Source organism: Euprymna scolopes, chromosome 27 (genome assembly GCF_053919585.1).
Source record: "Euprymna scolopes isolate OS-2025 chromosome 27, ASM5391958v1, whole genome shotgun sequence".
Lineage (NCBI taxonomy): Eukaryota > Metazoa > Mollusca > Cephalopoda > Sepiida > Sepiolidae > Euprymna > Euprymna scolopes.
Window position 1 is genome coordinate 104,054,678 of NC_136508.1, and position 17,739 is coordinate 104,072,416.

Below are 17,739 nucleotides of genomic sequence, written 5' to 3' on the forward strand. Positions count from 1 at the left end.
CAGTCCGCCTCCATGGCTGCAGTCATGCCAAAATTTTCCCTACAGTTTATATGCCGTAAAACAAAAACACACACACAATCAAGTAGAACTTTATATATAGACTGTTGTACATTTTCTTTTTATGTTTTTATTTCTTGTCATGGTGTGTATTTGGAGGGGAAAATCATTTGTACAAAGAAATCCCGCATATTCTTCCTGCATAGTGTTTTTTTTTAATGCCGGAGAAGCGTTGGTTACGCGATATTCGGTTAAGTGTGTAGTATCGATTAATGAAACGTTGATTAAATTTAAAAAAAAATGATCGCCAAATCAAAACGCAATATTATGAAGGATAAAGTATTTCAAACTACACACCATGGCAAAAAAGAAAAAAACGAAAAAACAGAAAATTTACAAAATTCTGAAGGTGAATTCTTACTTCGAAATACATTAATTTTTAACAAATAAATATTGTTTATCCTTAATAATATTGTGTTGTGATTTGGATTTCAACCTAATACATCTAATACATAGGCATTCATTTTAACATTTAATCAACGAATGATGAATTAATGAATATCGCGTAGCCAACGCGCTTCGGGCATTTATAAAAACACTGCATAGGAACACCATACAGACTTTATTTTAAAAATGGATTTTTCCTCAACTACACCATGGCAAAAGATAATAAAAAAGAAAGAAAAGATACACAATTCTGAAGATAAAATTTCATTTAAAAATATATTAATTTTAAAGAAATAATTATTGCTTATCTTTCATAATATTGCGTTAGGAATTGGCTTTCCGCCGTATCTAATACATATGTATTCCTTTTAAAATTTAATAAACGCTTTTATTACGGAATCTTCAACAATAACTCAACATATATATATATATATATATATATATATATATATATATATATAAACACAGACACATCAATATATATATATATGTATATATATATATATATATAATTATTTATCTATATTATATTATGTATACATAAAAAGCGAGAGAAATATCTTTGTTCAAATAAATCTGACCTTTTGAAAATGAAACTTTTCCTTGCTCCAGAGAACGTTCTTTATTTTTGTAATATAAAACAACAAAATGAAACCGACGTTTACATTTGAACATTCAGATCATAAAAGCTCATGTGAAAAAAAATAGTTATTCTAACAACAGATTTGTATGAAATATAGTAATACGAAACCATGCATACACGACTAAGGACACACACACACTCCTATTGGCATTGATTTTTATATAAAAATATAACTACGAAAGCATACTTTGAAAAGGCATACACTATTAATAATGGCACACATACAGACACACATACACACACACACACACACACACATATATATATATATATATATATATATGTGTGTGTGTGTGTGTGTGTGTGTGTGTCATTATTAAAATAATACTAACCCAACGGGTCACAGGCAATCTAATATAATATAATAATACATACTAAATATGCATTAATAAAATTATTATATTTAAGGGCAATGCCGGACGGCTCTCCCTCTCTCTCTCTCTCTCTCTCTCTCTCTCTCTCTCTCTATATATATATATATATATATATATATATATATATATATATATATATATATATATATATATCAAAACATCGTTAAACTCACTACTCGTTCAAGCAGCCGCCAATAGCGTAATGGTTAGGAGCCTTGACTGCCGTACAAACGGTCGGATTTTAATCCTGGCTTGAGGTAGTTGCCCGTCTAGCCACACTGATGAGCTATGAAACAGCGAAACAGTACTGTATGTGGATGACTATATATATATATATATACATAATTATATATATATATATACTAATTATATACGTATACATATACATATATATATGTATATGTATATATATATATAAATATATATATGTGTATGTATATATATATGTATATATATATATATATGTATATGTCAGGTCATGTCATATGCTACTGGTACCATGTAACCCAGTACTACCTGCCTCATGGTCGGTTCACCGGCGACTAAACTGGTTCCCCCACCAGACTTGTTTGGTGAGGAGGGCGGCTAATCTCCCTGAAGGATTAAAAACAAGACCTTCCAAGGGGCGAATGAACTCTTTTTCTGGGTCAACGGCCAACTAGCACCGTGTATATGTGTGTGTGTGTGTGTGTGTGTGTGTGTGTGTGTGTATGTGTATTGGGGTAGAGAGGGCTCCTGTAAGCCGTGGTGAAGGCAACCTTTCTAGGAGAAGAAAATCTCTGATTTAAAAAACCATAAAGCGGACGACCAGTACCCGCATTAAGCTGGTCTGCAGTTTAATTTGTTGCTGGCTATCTTGTTCTTGCTTGTTGCTGGATCTCAACATTTTGAACCGAGAGAGAGAGACTTAGCTGTCGTACAAAGCTAAGACTCTGTAATACCATATTTGTATAGATACTCTCTCAGACATTTGGGCTCATGGATTTTAAATGTCTGAGGGAGTGGCACTCGTCTGACAAGACGTTGCAATCATCATATATATATATATATATATATATATATATATATATATATTAATTATATGCAAATATATACTTTTCGTGTATTTGTTCAAGATTGTATTTGGCACACAAACGCCGAGTCAAACACAAAAGTACAGTAAACATCGCCTTACCCCGTGAACTCGGAGTACGGAAACTTCGCATACGCACTAAACAAAATCACTGAAAAAACAAAATTACCCTACCAAAGGGTAAAAATAATGAGTAAACGTTGGATAAAATCTATTACGGACTTGCCGGGATTCGTACCTGGAATCTTCTGATCCGTAGATAGACGCGTTATCCATTGTGCCGCAAGTCTTGTCCATAAGAAAGGATGTTACTGCGACTGTTTGCATACAGTGCTAAAATCCGTTGACATGGGAAGGTAACTTTTTCGACAATTGCACGAAACAGCCAAAACCCCATATTTCGGGCTTTTTGTGTGACTCGGCGTTGTTCGTTACAAAGCATATATAGATAAGGACAATCTAGGGACTTACACCTTTCAGGAAAAAAAGAATTGTCTGATTCGGTGAATTCGTTCGAACGTTTTATTGGTATATATAAACACACACAAAGAAAAATCAATAAATAAACATTTCGAACTTTATTATTAATTACCACATTTAGGTCGTTCGAACACTCTTGATTGTCTGTCTGCTCCCAAATTGAGTGTTTATTAGTTGTTGATCGCTTTAGTTTGAATGGCCAGGGCGTAAACGATTAACAATTGTAGCCAAAGGGTGCTTCATTGCTGGGTTCAAATCCCCTGACGGGCAAAAATTGTCACCTACGTCTCTGATGATTGCGTAAGCACGTACGACTGGTCTCTGTAGGTATTAAATGGGAACATTTATTATTTAATGATGGCATACATATTTATATATCTATATAATTATAAAACTCAAATGACCTTGTAACGAGTGATGTAACCCAATTTCCGGTTTACGACACCCGGTTGTGCATGCGCGCATAAACATTAACCCATAACAACGTAAACAAATAAATACGAATCGCTTCTTTTGCAGATTTTGACCTGCGCACTGAAATATTAACGTTATTATTTTGAAATTATTATGTAACATGGGAAGAGTGGGGGTGTTTTGCAACTATTCTTTACTAGCTGGGAGGTCCTCGGCGTGTGCTCGGGCGGGGGTGGAGGTATTAATCAAAACATAAGAAAAAGCGAAGTAAAAAAAAACAAAGAAAGAAAACAGAAAAACGAACGTTATAACTTCTTTAAAAAATCTTAAAAATAAAGCGGGGGCTACCCGGGCCGGGGGGTAATCAAAACATAAGATTAAGCGAAGTAAATATTTTAAAATATGAAATAAAATTTAAATATTATATGTAAAAAAGTCAAAACTTAAAAAAATCGAAAAAAAAACACAAAAAAACTAACGTAAGGCAAACGAACGATGTTAAATGTAAAAATCGGAAAAACAAAAAAGAAAACAGAAAAACAAACGTTAAAACTTCTTTAAAAAAATCTGAAAAATACCCCCCCCAAAAAAAAACACGTGAAAAATGGCTTAATTAAGCATGTTCTAATATTAAAATGTTAAAAATCGGTGGATACCCGGCGTTGCCCGGGTGTTTTGGGGTGTGTGTGGGTTGGTCGGGGGTGGGGGTGTTAATGAAAACCTAAGTATAAGCGAAGTAAAAAAAAACATAATTCACGTTCGAATAAGCCTGATGAATTCTAATGTGGATGAAACGCGGAATATTCTGTGTAGCTTAATTGCCATATATATTTTTATAATTCACTATATGTACATATATATATATATATATATATATATATATATATATATATATATATATATGATTGATATTTCCTGATAGTTTACGATCCCTGCAGTTTAGTGTTGTGCATCTGTGTGCACGTTAGTGACTTTTTTATCCAGCTTTAGTCCTACATGAAGAACACATATATCACATAAAATTTTACCTTCTTGTAAAGAAAGAAGCTTTGTCCCATGGAATCTACGTTGTGATTAAGGCACAGGTATAGGGTGGGAAAAATTATTGACAGTGGTTTCAGCTAGACGGGTGTTTTTCCTGAAATATTGGCGAGGGGAGACGAGAGATTGGAGCTCAGACGATCACTTGCCATCGAAATAACGATAAAACAAAGACAGGCTCGCAACGTCTCTTCTATGGGAGAGAGGTTGCAGGGAAAAGTAAAGGGCATCCCCTACTAAGCCACGAAGTCTATTTTTTACTCTGACAAGGCAGGATAGGCTGTTTGATGCAGCTCCTGCCTAAATGTGGCAGCAGTACTCCATCCCTAGACGTACTTGGCTTTTATATAGATAAAAAATTGCATCATCAGTGAGCTATCGTCTGGAGCGGTAGAAGGATCCTACCATTTTTCCAGCAACCCGGCAACAGCCTTGATGTACGTGTTGTTTAGGAACGCGTAATATTCTGTATAGCTTAATTGCCATATATATTTTTATAACTTACTACCTAGCCTCTGCCTATGTATTGAACACTGTTGAAGTAAATACCTAAAGTTTACGTATAAAATTATACTTTCCTATATTAATTTATGTGATCAAATGAAGTAGTCATATATATATATATATATATATATATATATATATATATATATATATCGTAGCTATTTAGCCTGTATGTGACAAAAGTACAGTCTCTGATTATTCGTATCCATTTAATTTCAGTCTTCCATTCTCTTTTCACGATTTCATCCATCGAGGCATTAAGTGCAATTCTATGATCGCAAGAACTGATTTCCTAAAAATACCGCCCGTCCGATGACGAATCTGAGATATCAGTCTTCTATCTTTCGACGTCGAGCCCGGTTTATCTATTCATGGCAGATTCCCACCTGTGTTTTATTACACTTTCTTTGAATTACAGAAATAAACGCCTATTAAGGAAACTGCTGGCGTTTATATCGGAACTCTCCGCTGTTGACGCGTTTTCCTTAGATTAAAAGAACGGAATAATCTTTTATTTATTAATAGACTTTACACCATGTAAGCTGTCTAATTCAATAGTATAATCAACCTGTATTTACACGGAGTTTTTCCTGGAGACGTTTGACCGTATTTGTCTTGCGCAAGAGAAATAAATAGAAACTTTGAATCGACCTCTATCTTTTTTTTTTGTTTGTTTTTTTCTCAGTCCTTACTAGTGTTAGGACGATTGATCAGAATCGGAAATCAAGAAAATCGAAACTTTTTTTCTGGTATCGGAATCGGTACGGGAGCCGGAGATGCATCTTATTCTGCTTTGATCGAGTACAAAGTAGACTTCGTAGCTCAGTGGGGGGGGGAGCCATTTTCTGTTCCCTGCAACATCTTTCCCACAGAAGCGACGTTGCCAGCTTTTCTTAGTTTTATCATTATTTCCATGGCAGGTGCTCGTCTGAGCTCCAAACTCTGGTTCCTCCTCGCCAATCTTTCATGAAAAACACCCGTCTAGCTGAAGCCATTGTCAATAATTTTCCCCATTCTTTATCTGTGCTTAAATCAAAACCGCGATTTCATTAACATAGCTTCTTTCTTAGCTGACTATTACTTGTATCTCTTCAAGTCCAACATAAACAAATTCCTGATGAACCGCTCCCTTAAGTATTCCAGTCTCACAAATTTCCATTAATAACGATTATTACAATATTATCCTATTCATTACTGTCAACTCAATAACCCTTATCCTCGAGCGGCTTCCTGGCCTTGATAAATGGTTACTTCTATGTAAAAACCCATTTTCGATGCCAAAAAACGATTCTTGCAATCGTATCTTATTGTTTTTTTTTTGTTTTTTAAAACTAAATTTTCTATTACTACTACTACTGAAGAGTTAATGGTAAATGTGTATTGGTTTTAAACTACCAACAAAATTAAAATGCATGGAGCATCCACGTAAGTTTAATTTTACGTTCATGAAAATATATCACATGAGTTTTGGCGGTAATCTTAAAATAAAAGAACTATAGAACTCAATATGTAGTGATTTTCAAAGAATCGGAAATTTAAAACAGACTCGTTAATTGTAACGGAATCAAGAAAAAAAAAACATGGAATTGTCCCGCCACTAATCCTTACATCCCATGAACAATGTTTCTGACAAAGGGAGAAGAATAGCGTCTTTTTTACAACGTAGTCAGCACTTGTAAAAGCCAAGCGGCAACTTATGAAAAAGTGTTAATGTGTGTACAGTAGTCAATGGGATAATGTCGTAGTAATTGTTAGTTGTGGAAATTTGGTTGGTTGGTTGGTTGGTTGGTTGGTTGGTTGTTTTTGTTTTACGGCATATCAAACCTTTTCGGGTTATTTAATGCCGAATCCAAAGATTTTGAAGAAAAATTTTTTTAATAGAATATATTTCGTGTTTTCAAGTCGGTTTCTATTTAACCTATACTTGGGACCCTAACAGGTAGGGATACACGAATGACCCGGTCTGAGCCGGGTTGACATGCTAGTATATATATATATATATATATATATATATATATATATATATATATATATATATATGTGTGTGTGTATAGGTGTATATACATATAGGTATGTTCATGAATGAAAATGAGGCACGCGTCTGCGGATGAAACGTCAGAAATTGACAAGCTAAACGGGAATTGTTTCAATATTTCTCACAAATATAAGCAAACCTTGTTATTGTTATGAAAAATGTAACAGAAAGGAATCTGGTTACGTGGATGTTTTGAAAAGATTGACAGGAAAAATTCACAGAAGGAAAAAGACAGCAGTTGGAGATTTGATTGCCAACCGAGTAGACGCCACGATAATTCTCTCTGTCGCTCTCCCACTCACTCTCTCTCTATCTACCACAAGCAAGAACAACAGGAGAAATAAAAACGGACTGTTGCTTACACCAATGGTTGTTGTGTTTTTTTTTAATTCTTAGAAAAAGGGTTTATAATATAACAGGTACTACAACTCCGAGACAGAATGGATCTGGGATCAATAGTAATTAAAGGGGGTTCTAGACTCCCCACAGCCCGGAAGCTGGGACCTCACCACTGGATATAGTTTAAGGTCATATCCAGGACCGTTAGTAGTGGAAAATTGGTAAATTGGATTACTTTAGGAGACGGCTCATTAAGAACGTGTATAGGTTGGACTTGAAGACACCTATATTGTAGTCAGTTGGATAGCAGGAAAACGGAACGACGTTCTAGAGGAGTGCAGCTCTAAGAAAGAAACTCCGTTTAGCATCTCCGTTTAGCTTTAAGCATAGATCTTAGCACAAAGAGTGGGGGAGATTATTGATAATTGTTTCAGTTAGATTAGTATTTTTCTTCTAGTTCTGAATATATGCATCCAACATTTAAATTAGCTTGTTTTTTTATCCTGAAGTAGTAGTTGTTTAGCTCTTTCTGCCAAGTAGTTTAATGGCTCGACTGAATCGATTTTCATAAAAGAAAATGTAATTCGGGAATGTTTTTTCACATTGTTACTTAGATATCATTGAACGGGCCAGATATCTAGGGACATTCTAAGCGGGAAGTTTTACAGCTAGACACTTGCTTAAATTATATATAAATCTATGCACGTTGATAAAATCAGAAAACAAGCAACAGAAAGAAAATACTAATGAACAAGCTACTAATACAGATAAACTATTAGATTAGAAAGTCTTTTCATCTTGGAATGGCGACAAATGTAGCCGCGATTATTTACGTTCAGGATTGCAACGAGTTCGTCGGAGCACATTGCGTTGAGAGACAGGTAAAATAACAGGAGGATCGAATACTGCATTTTCAGGAACAGATATCACCAATAACAAAGGAAAAAGGTAAACTATTTTAAAGCATTTAAAACACCCGATTATAATTATTAATATATATTCAAAACACTAAGCAGCAGATAAAATGATAGCTCCCCAGCACTGTTGATGAAATACCACCTCCCTTCAAAACAGAAACAAAAACGTTTCCGATATAAGATCTAGTGTCTTTCTCCAGATTAATTTGGCTAACATATTTATGTTGTTAATTCATTCTATCTTTATCATGAACGATCCGTCGTTGCTATCCCTCCTCCCAAATATAAATAGTGTTATCTACAAAAATGTAATTTGTAGAGTTCGTATACATCAATTACTATACAGAGTAGAACGATAAAATTGCCGTCCTAGAAACGACAACATGGTTCCATTTTCATTTGAGGAAAACCAGTCTTCTCTTTTTGATGAAGACAATGTACTAGTTGGGAAATTGTATACAAATACCAAGAGCGGTGGAAGCGTTCGATCATGTCTGAAAGTGACGCAATGCTAAACGAGCGAGATCAGAGATGCGCCGTTGTAAAACTCATGCTCTTTACCGATGTAAGTCATGACAAGACAATCGCCAGCACCCTCAGATGCAAATCCGGACTCTTCAACGCTTAAGGGCACAGGTCAACGAAGTTTTCGGCTCTTGTGGAAAACGCATGCTCCCTTATCGAGGTGGTGATTGAGGATGAAGGCATCTACAAGTTACCTGAGTTGATTTTTTAATTAAATTTTTTAAATCAAAATGTAGTGCTGTTTTTCAAAGGCGGTCTTTTTTTATCGTTTATTGATAAGCAGCGTTTTTTCACCGAAGATATAACTCAGAAAAAACGTTTCGTAAAAAGGAACATTTGAAAGAAACAGGGCAATAAAAATAAATAAAATAAAATAACCAGCCACATCTTCCCCCACATAACCACGCGCTCGAGATCAGAGGAGAGAGAACCAGAGAGAACTTTGTCATTTACAGCCTTTGATGTGTTGCCGTAGATGGTCTTGTCATCAGCATAGATGTCAACGAATGATTTAAGTATGTGTTTAGGGAGGTCATTGATGTAGATCAGGAAGAGAGTTGGGCCCGGGATTGACCCCTGAGGGACTCCAGCATTTATATTGCAGGCCTCCGATTTTTGTCCATCTACCACTACTCTTATGAGCCTATCGGAGAGAAATGATTTAATGATTGAGAAAACATTTCCAGTTATACCGTAACTGGAAATCTTGTGAAGTAGACCCTTATGCCATACCTTGTCGAAGGCCTTTGATATGTCAAGAGCAATTGCCCTAGAAAGGAAGCGTTTGTCAAGAGATTCACTAATCCTATGGGATATAACCGTCATCACATCTGCGGTAGATCTTTCAGAGCGGAAGCCATATTGTGTGTCACTATGAAGGTTATTCCTGCTGAGGATGTTAACTATTTCTCTATTTTATATGGATTCCAGCAACTTACTCATAACACACAGGAGACTTATTGGTCTGTACTGAGAGAGAGAGAGAGAGAGAGAGAGAGAGAGAGATGACTTATCACCTGAATTCTTAAATACAGGGAAAACTGATGAGGTTTTCCAGGGAGTCGGAAAGCACTTCTCCTTAAGGCAGCGCTTAAATAGTTTCTAAATATGGGAGCAAGTTCTGGTTGAAGCTTTTTCTAACACTATAATTGGGATGCTATCAGGGCCAGTTGCTTTACTGGAATCTAGGTTCTTGATTAGCTTGGCGACCTCATGCACGGATATGTGTATGTTACCTAGCTTGTTCTGTGTTATAGGAGGAAATATGGGGAGTTGATGGCCTTGTCGCATAGGGTAGAATTAGATGCAAAGTTCTTTGCAAATAGTTTGGCCTTGTCTGACGCTGACGAAATGACCTTTGGTCCATTGATAATGGTTGGGATTGAACGCACACTTCTGTTCAGGATCCTTTGTTTTGATTTACCCGCCCCACACACCTCACCAGACCCAGTAGACCCACCGGGTAACCCCGCTCGTCTTCTATAATATATATCTCACCTGTCTAGCTATATGTATGTATGTATGTGTGTTTGTATGTCAGCCTATTAATTCCTTCACCTTCAACTGGACACTTTTCTACAGGGAGGGGTAGTTTTTTCGCCGATATTTTCGAAAGTCATCCCCTCTTTTCGAATGACTAGCCTTTATTTAAATCTTCGTTACTACCGTTTAGTACGATGGGCGAAACATCAAAAATAAGGATAAAGTAGAGACAAACTTGCAACATCTCTTCTGTGAGAAACAGGTTGCAGGGAAGAGAAAAAGACATCTCCTACGAGGCTACGAAGTCTATTTTGAACTCTATCAAGGCAGGATAAGCCCTTTCTAATAGCTCCTGTCCAGATGTGGCAACAGTACTCCATCCTCGGATGCACCTGGCTCTTTATATAGATAGAGAATTGCATCAGCCGTGAGATATACGGAGGTGTGAAAGCAATCTTGTCATGAATATATATCCTATTAACCTAAAAAATATATATATTCTTAGTTTAAAAGTAACTATTTGATCAATTTACGTGGTTTTTAAAGTATGATAGTTTCCTTTCGTGATGGGTATGCGCATCATGAAGAGTTTTCCGTATTTTTGAAGTAGATGTCATCATTTCGTAAATTTTTATGGTCATCTAATGTTGCTCTCAGATAATTGATTGTATCGCGTGCAATGTGGCGCCTGGATATTTTGATGGTTTTTTATTCATGAACTGATCGAAATGGATTTTGGAATACATATTTTTGATTAGCAGTGGAACATTATTGTTTTTTTGTTTTTTTGTAAGATTTTGAGCTTAGGGGGTTCATCCACCGAAACTCATCCCACACAACTTTTAAAAAATCGAGCGAGTTTAAATGTACGGTGTGTAATTTAAGCCAATGAAAAATATATGGTGTGTTTTTTAGAAGCGGCGAGATTTAAATTAAAAACAATTACACAAAAATATTTTTATAATGCAAACATGTGGTTTGTTTAAAAGATTAGCTCTTTAGGCATTCATAATCTAAATTTTCGGCATAAAGGACTCATAAATACACGGTCTATAATTTTTATCCATTTTGGAATTCTAGTTAAATAATAGTTTAAAAAAATGAAGAAAAATGCGAGGCAAATAATTTATGAATTAAATGATCCTTTCCGAAACTAATGTAGCTTTGCACATTTTTTAACGGTTCAGAATAATCTTTCGTAACATTTTACGGACCCAACACGTTGTAGATGCAAGTCTAAAAAAGAAACAGAGGAAAAGCAAAGGTATTCAACTTACTGTTTCTTTTTTAAGAAAATGCTTTTATTCTTAGTCCTTCCAACAGTATAACGACATCAAAATACGATATAACTTTTACTTTAAGTAAAAAAAATAAAAAAAATGAAACATTGTATGAATTTGCTACGTAACTCTTTAAAGAATGCAAGAATTACAAGGTTTCTAAAAATGTTCTTAAGAAAAATACTGTCAGACATGATTCGCCCTATATGTCTTAAACTAGAGGTCCATTTTTACAACTCTGCAAATTAAATTAATCTCAATTTCGACAATAAAATGTCGAATGTTTTCTTTCAAGTGGTCTATTGTGTGTGGTTTATCAGCGTGATCATTTCGTAAATTTTTATGTTCATCTAATGTTGCTCTCAGATAATTGATTGTATAGCGTGCAATGTGGCTCCGTCCAGTGAAACCACCTGATACGATGCAACAGTAAGCTAAGCGCAAAGTAACCGATAGTTGCCGCATCTGTAAATAAAATAAAGGAGTTGTCAATGTAGAGTTCGCCGCCTTAAAAAAACACTTTATACAGTGTGAAACGATAAATTTGTCGGCTTTAAAAGTAACACAGCTGTATTAAAAACTTTTATAAAATAAATCAATTCAGGTAACCTGATTGTGTAATAGGGCTGACATCTTTTCAATGTAGCCCTCTTCAGCTCCAATTACCGCCTCGATATATATCCGGAACTGGAAGTATGTCCTTTCCACAAGTGCTGGCAGGAGCTTGGCGATTACTCGGCGGATGGCGACGATCAGTCTTGCTTTTGTGTTATGGGAGGTTATGCTGGTCATGTGTTACAGAGAGAGAGAGAGAGAGAGAGAGAGAGAGGTGAGTAAACGTGGAGGTAGACACGTTTACCAGAACCAAAGGTCAGCTGACCAAATTACGTATGTGTGACGTGGTTGGCTAGATCTATGAGATTTGATTTGAGTTTTGAAGAAGACGGACGTTTTTCCGTGTCTCCCCCTCTTAACTGGAGAGGAAGGAGACTAACGCTGACGTGTGTGAAGAAGAGCCCACACAAGCGATTTCACTTCCACTTCTGCAGAACCTCTGGGGAAAGTGAAATAAAAACTATAAAACCATTTCATCGTCTTGGAGTGATAAATCTTCGTCAAACAGGTATCAAGTCTACCTCCAGGATGAGAAATTCCCAGATGGTCCAACAGAGAGAAGAAGCAGAGGTAGGTTCAGAAATTACATGTCACACACACGATTCCCTTTATAATAATCAAACACACAACCATTTATATTAGAGACAATCATACGCACACGGAATCTTTGATGTTATACAGTGTATACACCCAAACGTAAAAAGTGCCCCTAAATGAAGAACTCTATATAACATATTCAAATGTAACGAAAGCTCAATTTGGTACCCCATAAGGATAACCTCGATGATAACGAATATATAACACATGTTCTCGACGTATAACCAAACGAAGTAGTCCAGCGAGCTCAGGTCGGGGAGGAGAGACCAGTGAGATAAGAATTCAGAGTCGTAGTAATTCGTCTGGAGCCAAGCCTAGGTTTCTTTCAACTTGTGGACCAGTACTGAGTCCTGCTACCAAATCCAGGGTCTGCCAGCAGCCAACTGGTTACACCAGTGAATCACGACACTATTTAGCGTATTCACTTATATTTTGGCGTTTATTTTCAAGCCGACTTCGATGATGTGAGGTGGCCTGATGTGGCCCTTACTTGAAAACACAGCAAAGACTATAACCGTAGCCGGAAACCTTGTTTTCCTCACCTTGAGCACGTCCCTGTTATTCTTAGCAATCCAGCGATATATGTGGAGGGTGCTGGCGGTGGTCTTGTCGTCAGAACTTGGATCGGTAGAAAGCGTGATTTGTACAGCAGCGCTTCTCCGATCTCGCTCGTTAAACATTATGTCACTTTTAGACATGATAGAAAGCTTCTATCGATCTTAGGATTTGTAAACAACTGACCAACTAGTAGATTGGCTACAACAAAAAAAAAAACCCCAGAAAACTGCTTTCCATCAATCGAAAATGGAATCCTGCTTATTTTAAGGCGATAATTTTACCGTTTCCATCCTGTATAAATATTGCTAATTTATTAATCTCTTAATTTTTTTTTCTTTCAGAATCGAAGACCGACGCTGTTCAGGTTTGAGGAATCAATACAGTGCCACTGCGACTGCCAGGAAGTGAAGGACATCCCATTAAATGAGAAAAGACATCTGAGTACCTGAATTGATTATATCTACCTTATTTACTTAAACGCACAATTATCGATATTATCAAGTACTTGTATCCAGTATTATCTGAAAAGTTCTATTATTTTCAGTAACTTTTTTAGCACTGCAAATTATCCACGACAATTGAAAGTCTGTCCTATTATGCGCTACCCACTTATATTATTTTGATTTTTAAAATGTTTATATTTAAATCATATGAAAAATAATTCAATGCTGGTTTATTAAACAGTTTTGTATTTACCTCCCTTTAAAATAACTCTTTAATGTACATCTAACTCTAAATAATATAAGTATCTGTTCGTATTGGTAGCTAAAAAGGAATACTATAGTTACCATTTTACATTTTATACTGTAAGTTATTGGAGGAAAGTCTAAAATAACGTTTAATAGGATTTTTCTCCGTATATCAATATTTAAATTGAATTTAGCCAAACCCATTTTCCAAATAAATGATTAGTAAAATCTGAAAACTAGTAAATAAGGTAAAAACGTACAGTTCAACCTCCATGTTTTTTTTTATATTTTAAATCTATATCAAATTACGTGTATTCTCTTTCGAATTTTCCTAATGTGCTTTTAATAAATAAAAGCATCCATAAAATAAACCACTACTAATACAGTATTACCAAACTAAAAAAAATATTTTTTACACATTTACTTTATACATGCATTGGTTCCACAGCAATTGCAGTCTATGATATTCTTTGACCACAGCCGCATATATCTACATGTATACATACGTATTCCTATAGGGTTATGTGATAAAAAAAAATGATTGGTTTTAATTAATACTTTAATCGAGTTGATCAATTATCTATTTTTAACTGCAAATCGATACATTTCTCAAACATTTTATCATTCTGTCAATCGTTAGTAAAATAGGAAATACAATTCTGATCCGCCGAACAGGCTTTATAAATATACACATTACTTCTGTCATCATAGTTCCAATTTTAATTAATTTATATTTCGAGCGCAACTTTTAAAAAAATCATGACAAGGTAAAAGAAGTAAAAAATATATTTTAAACAAGATATTCGGATATTGAATATGCGTATATTTGATATCCTTTATGAATTTATCAATTAATTCTAAATATCTAAATCAATTTTTGGAATTAATTAGTCGCAAAATTCTCGTGCTACAGACTTTGGGCAAAAGGATGTAACGTTTATCTATATATATTAAATACATACGTTTATATATATATATATATATATATATATATATATATATATATATATATATATTAAATAAATACGTTTATTTATATATATATAACTACATATATTAAATACATACGTTTATATATATATATATATATATATATATATATTAAATACATACGTTTATATATATATATATATATATTAAATACATACGTTTATATATATATATATATATCAAATACATACGTTTATATATATATATTAAATACATACGTTAATTTATATATATATATATATTAAATAGATACGTGTATATAATATATACGTTTATATATATATATATTAAATACATACGTGTATTTATATATATATATATCAATACATACGTTTATTTATATATATATTAAATACATACGTTTATTTACACATATATATATTAAATACATACGTTTATATATATATATATTAAATACATACGTTAATTTATATATATATATATATATATTAAATGCATACGTGTATATAATATATACGTTTATATATATATATATATATATATATATATATATTAAATAGATACGTGTATATAATATATACGTTTATATATATATATATATATTAAATACATACGTGTATATATATATATATATATCAATACATACGTTTATTTTTTATATATATATTAAATGCATACGTTTATTTATATATATATTAAATACATACGTTTATATATATATATATATATATATATATATATATATATATATATATAAAATACATAAGTGTTCACATGTAGTGAAAATTTAAAGTTACCAGATTCGTATTTTTCATAGCGCATGTATAACGAGAATACTATAAATTAATGATTTCTAAGTCGCAAGTTATAAAATATTTAAGCCTGCCTATTTCTATTCCTTCCACGATAAACAAACATACAGTTGATATACGTATATCTTCATACATATTTCCAACGTAATTATAGAAATAAAAAGCATACATCAAGAATTATTCCAAAAAACTAAACAGATATTTAGTTACGTATATATGTATAACTTTTCCGAACTTAATATCAACTGATGCTTGAAACCTACGAAGGAAGAAGTTTGATGGAAATATAAACTTCACAAGTCTCTCCAATCGCTTGCATATATAAAAACGTATATACACCTTTATTACTATATATATATATATATATATATATATATATATATATATAAACAAAGGTAAATCAACGCTACACATTGAGAATTATTTTTAAAAAACTGAATACATATATGTACGTATATATGTATAAGTCTTCCGATCTTAACAGGACCACACTCTTATAACCGACTTCCTACGAAGGAAGAAGTTACATGGGCATATAAAATTCACAAAGTCTCCCTAATCGCTTATATATATATATAAAAAACTGACATATCTTTATTTCTATTTCTCTATATGTACAAATAATATATACATCTAATATATAATCTAATATATGCAATAATATATATACATATAATATATAACTATACATCAATAGACGTGCACAGATTATATGCTATCGAAATGAATTCGTTGAACGATCTTCGAGATTATAATGAATTATTTAAAAAGTTCAACCTCAGCGAGAAGTATCTTCTAGACAACAACGTTACAACTGAGTTTAGCTATCTACAAAAACTCCACTGGCAGGTGATAATCATCCTTGTCTATGTGTTGATCGTCGTGGTTGGTTTCCTGGGGAACATCACGATCGCAATTGTGATCATCTCGAACAAACAGCTTCATTCTGTGACGAACATTTTCATCGCCAATCTCGCCATCTCCGACATTGGCATGTGCGTGTTCAACCTACCGTTTCAGCTGCACTACCAGCTGAACGACGACTGGGTGTTCGGAAAAGTCATGTGTACCGTCTTTACAGCTTCGTTCGCCGTCCCCATCTATGATTCGACCATGTGCATTCTCATGATCGCCATCGACCGTTACATTTTAATCCTTTACCCGTTTCGAAAACGGATGAGTAACCGGATGGCCGTCGGGTTGGTGGTGCTTATTGCGATCCTCGCCATCGGCCCGGCGATACCGATGCTTATATATACAAAAGTGGTCGAGCTTGACGTCCCTTTGCTTGGCATAGACAAAGTGCTCTGCATTGAAAAATGGCCGTCAGACACAATCCGGAAGATCTTCACCGTCTCTCTATTCCTAATGCAATTCTGTATTCCTATTCTAGTAACCTCGATTCTCTACGGACGCATTTATGCCGTCTTAAAGAAACGTCCCGTGAAAAAAACTGAGAACCGTCGGAGCCAGCGAACCAACAGGATCCTTGTATCCATAGTAACCCTCTTCACGATATGCTGGCTGCCGTGGAACATCTTCAGCCTCATTGTCGAGTTCTATCCGGACTTGGTGAAAGGCGGCTTCTTCCACATCACAGATTTGTTCCTGAAAAGCTTCGCGATGAGCTCCTCCTGCATAAACCCGTTCCTCTACGGCTGGCTGAACGACAACTTCAAGCGGGAGATATGTACGATGTTCGGAAACCCGAAACGGAAGAGGAAACGTAATAAAAGCCATTCTTTGGTCGACGGGAATCGATCGGTGGCGAATGAAAATCAGCAGACTATTGTGATGGATAATCTTTCACATGGAATTAATGTGTAATCCAAACTTACTTCTTTAAAGTTGATTTCGAGAGGAGATACTAAGGCTCCGTACCGGTACAATTCGGCACCCACACGACCGCACGCATCAACGCATTCACGCACGCTCAGACACAGTAACATATATATATATGAAACAAT

General features: G+C 34.6%; 1 protein-coding gene across 1 annotated transcript in view; it reads left to right on the forward strand.

Annotated features, from left to right (window-relative positions):
- Positions 1-17,709, forward strand: part of LOC145248751 (prolactin-releasing peptide receptor-like) — a 32,347-nt gene extending 14,638 nt beyond the window's left edge. The window contains exons 2-3 of the mRNA XM_080110394.1: positions 9,719-9,768; positions 16,612-17,709. Of these exons, the coding sequence (XP_079966520.1) occupies positions 9,719-9,768; positions 16,612-17,599 (1,038 nt within the window). The 3' untranslated portion in view covers positions 17,600-17,709. The remainder of the gene's footprint in view (positions 1-9,718; positions 9,769-16,611) is intronic.
- The last annotated feature ends 30 nt before the right edge of the window (positions 17,710-17,739 follow it).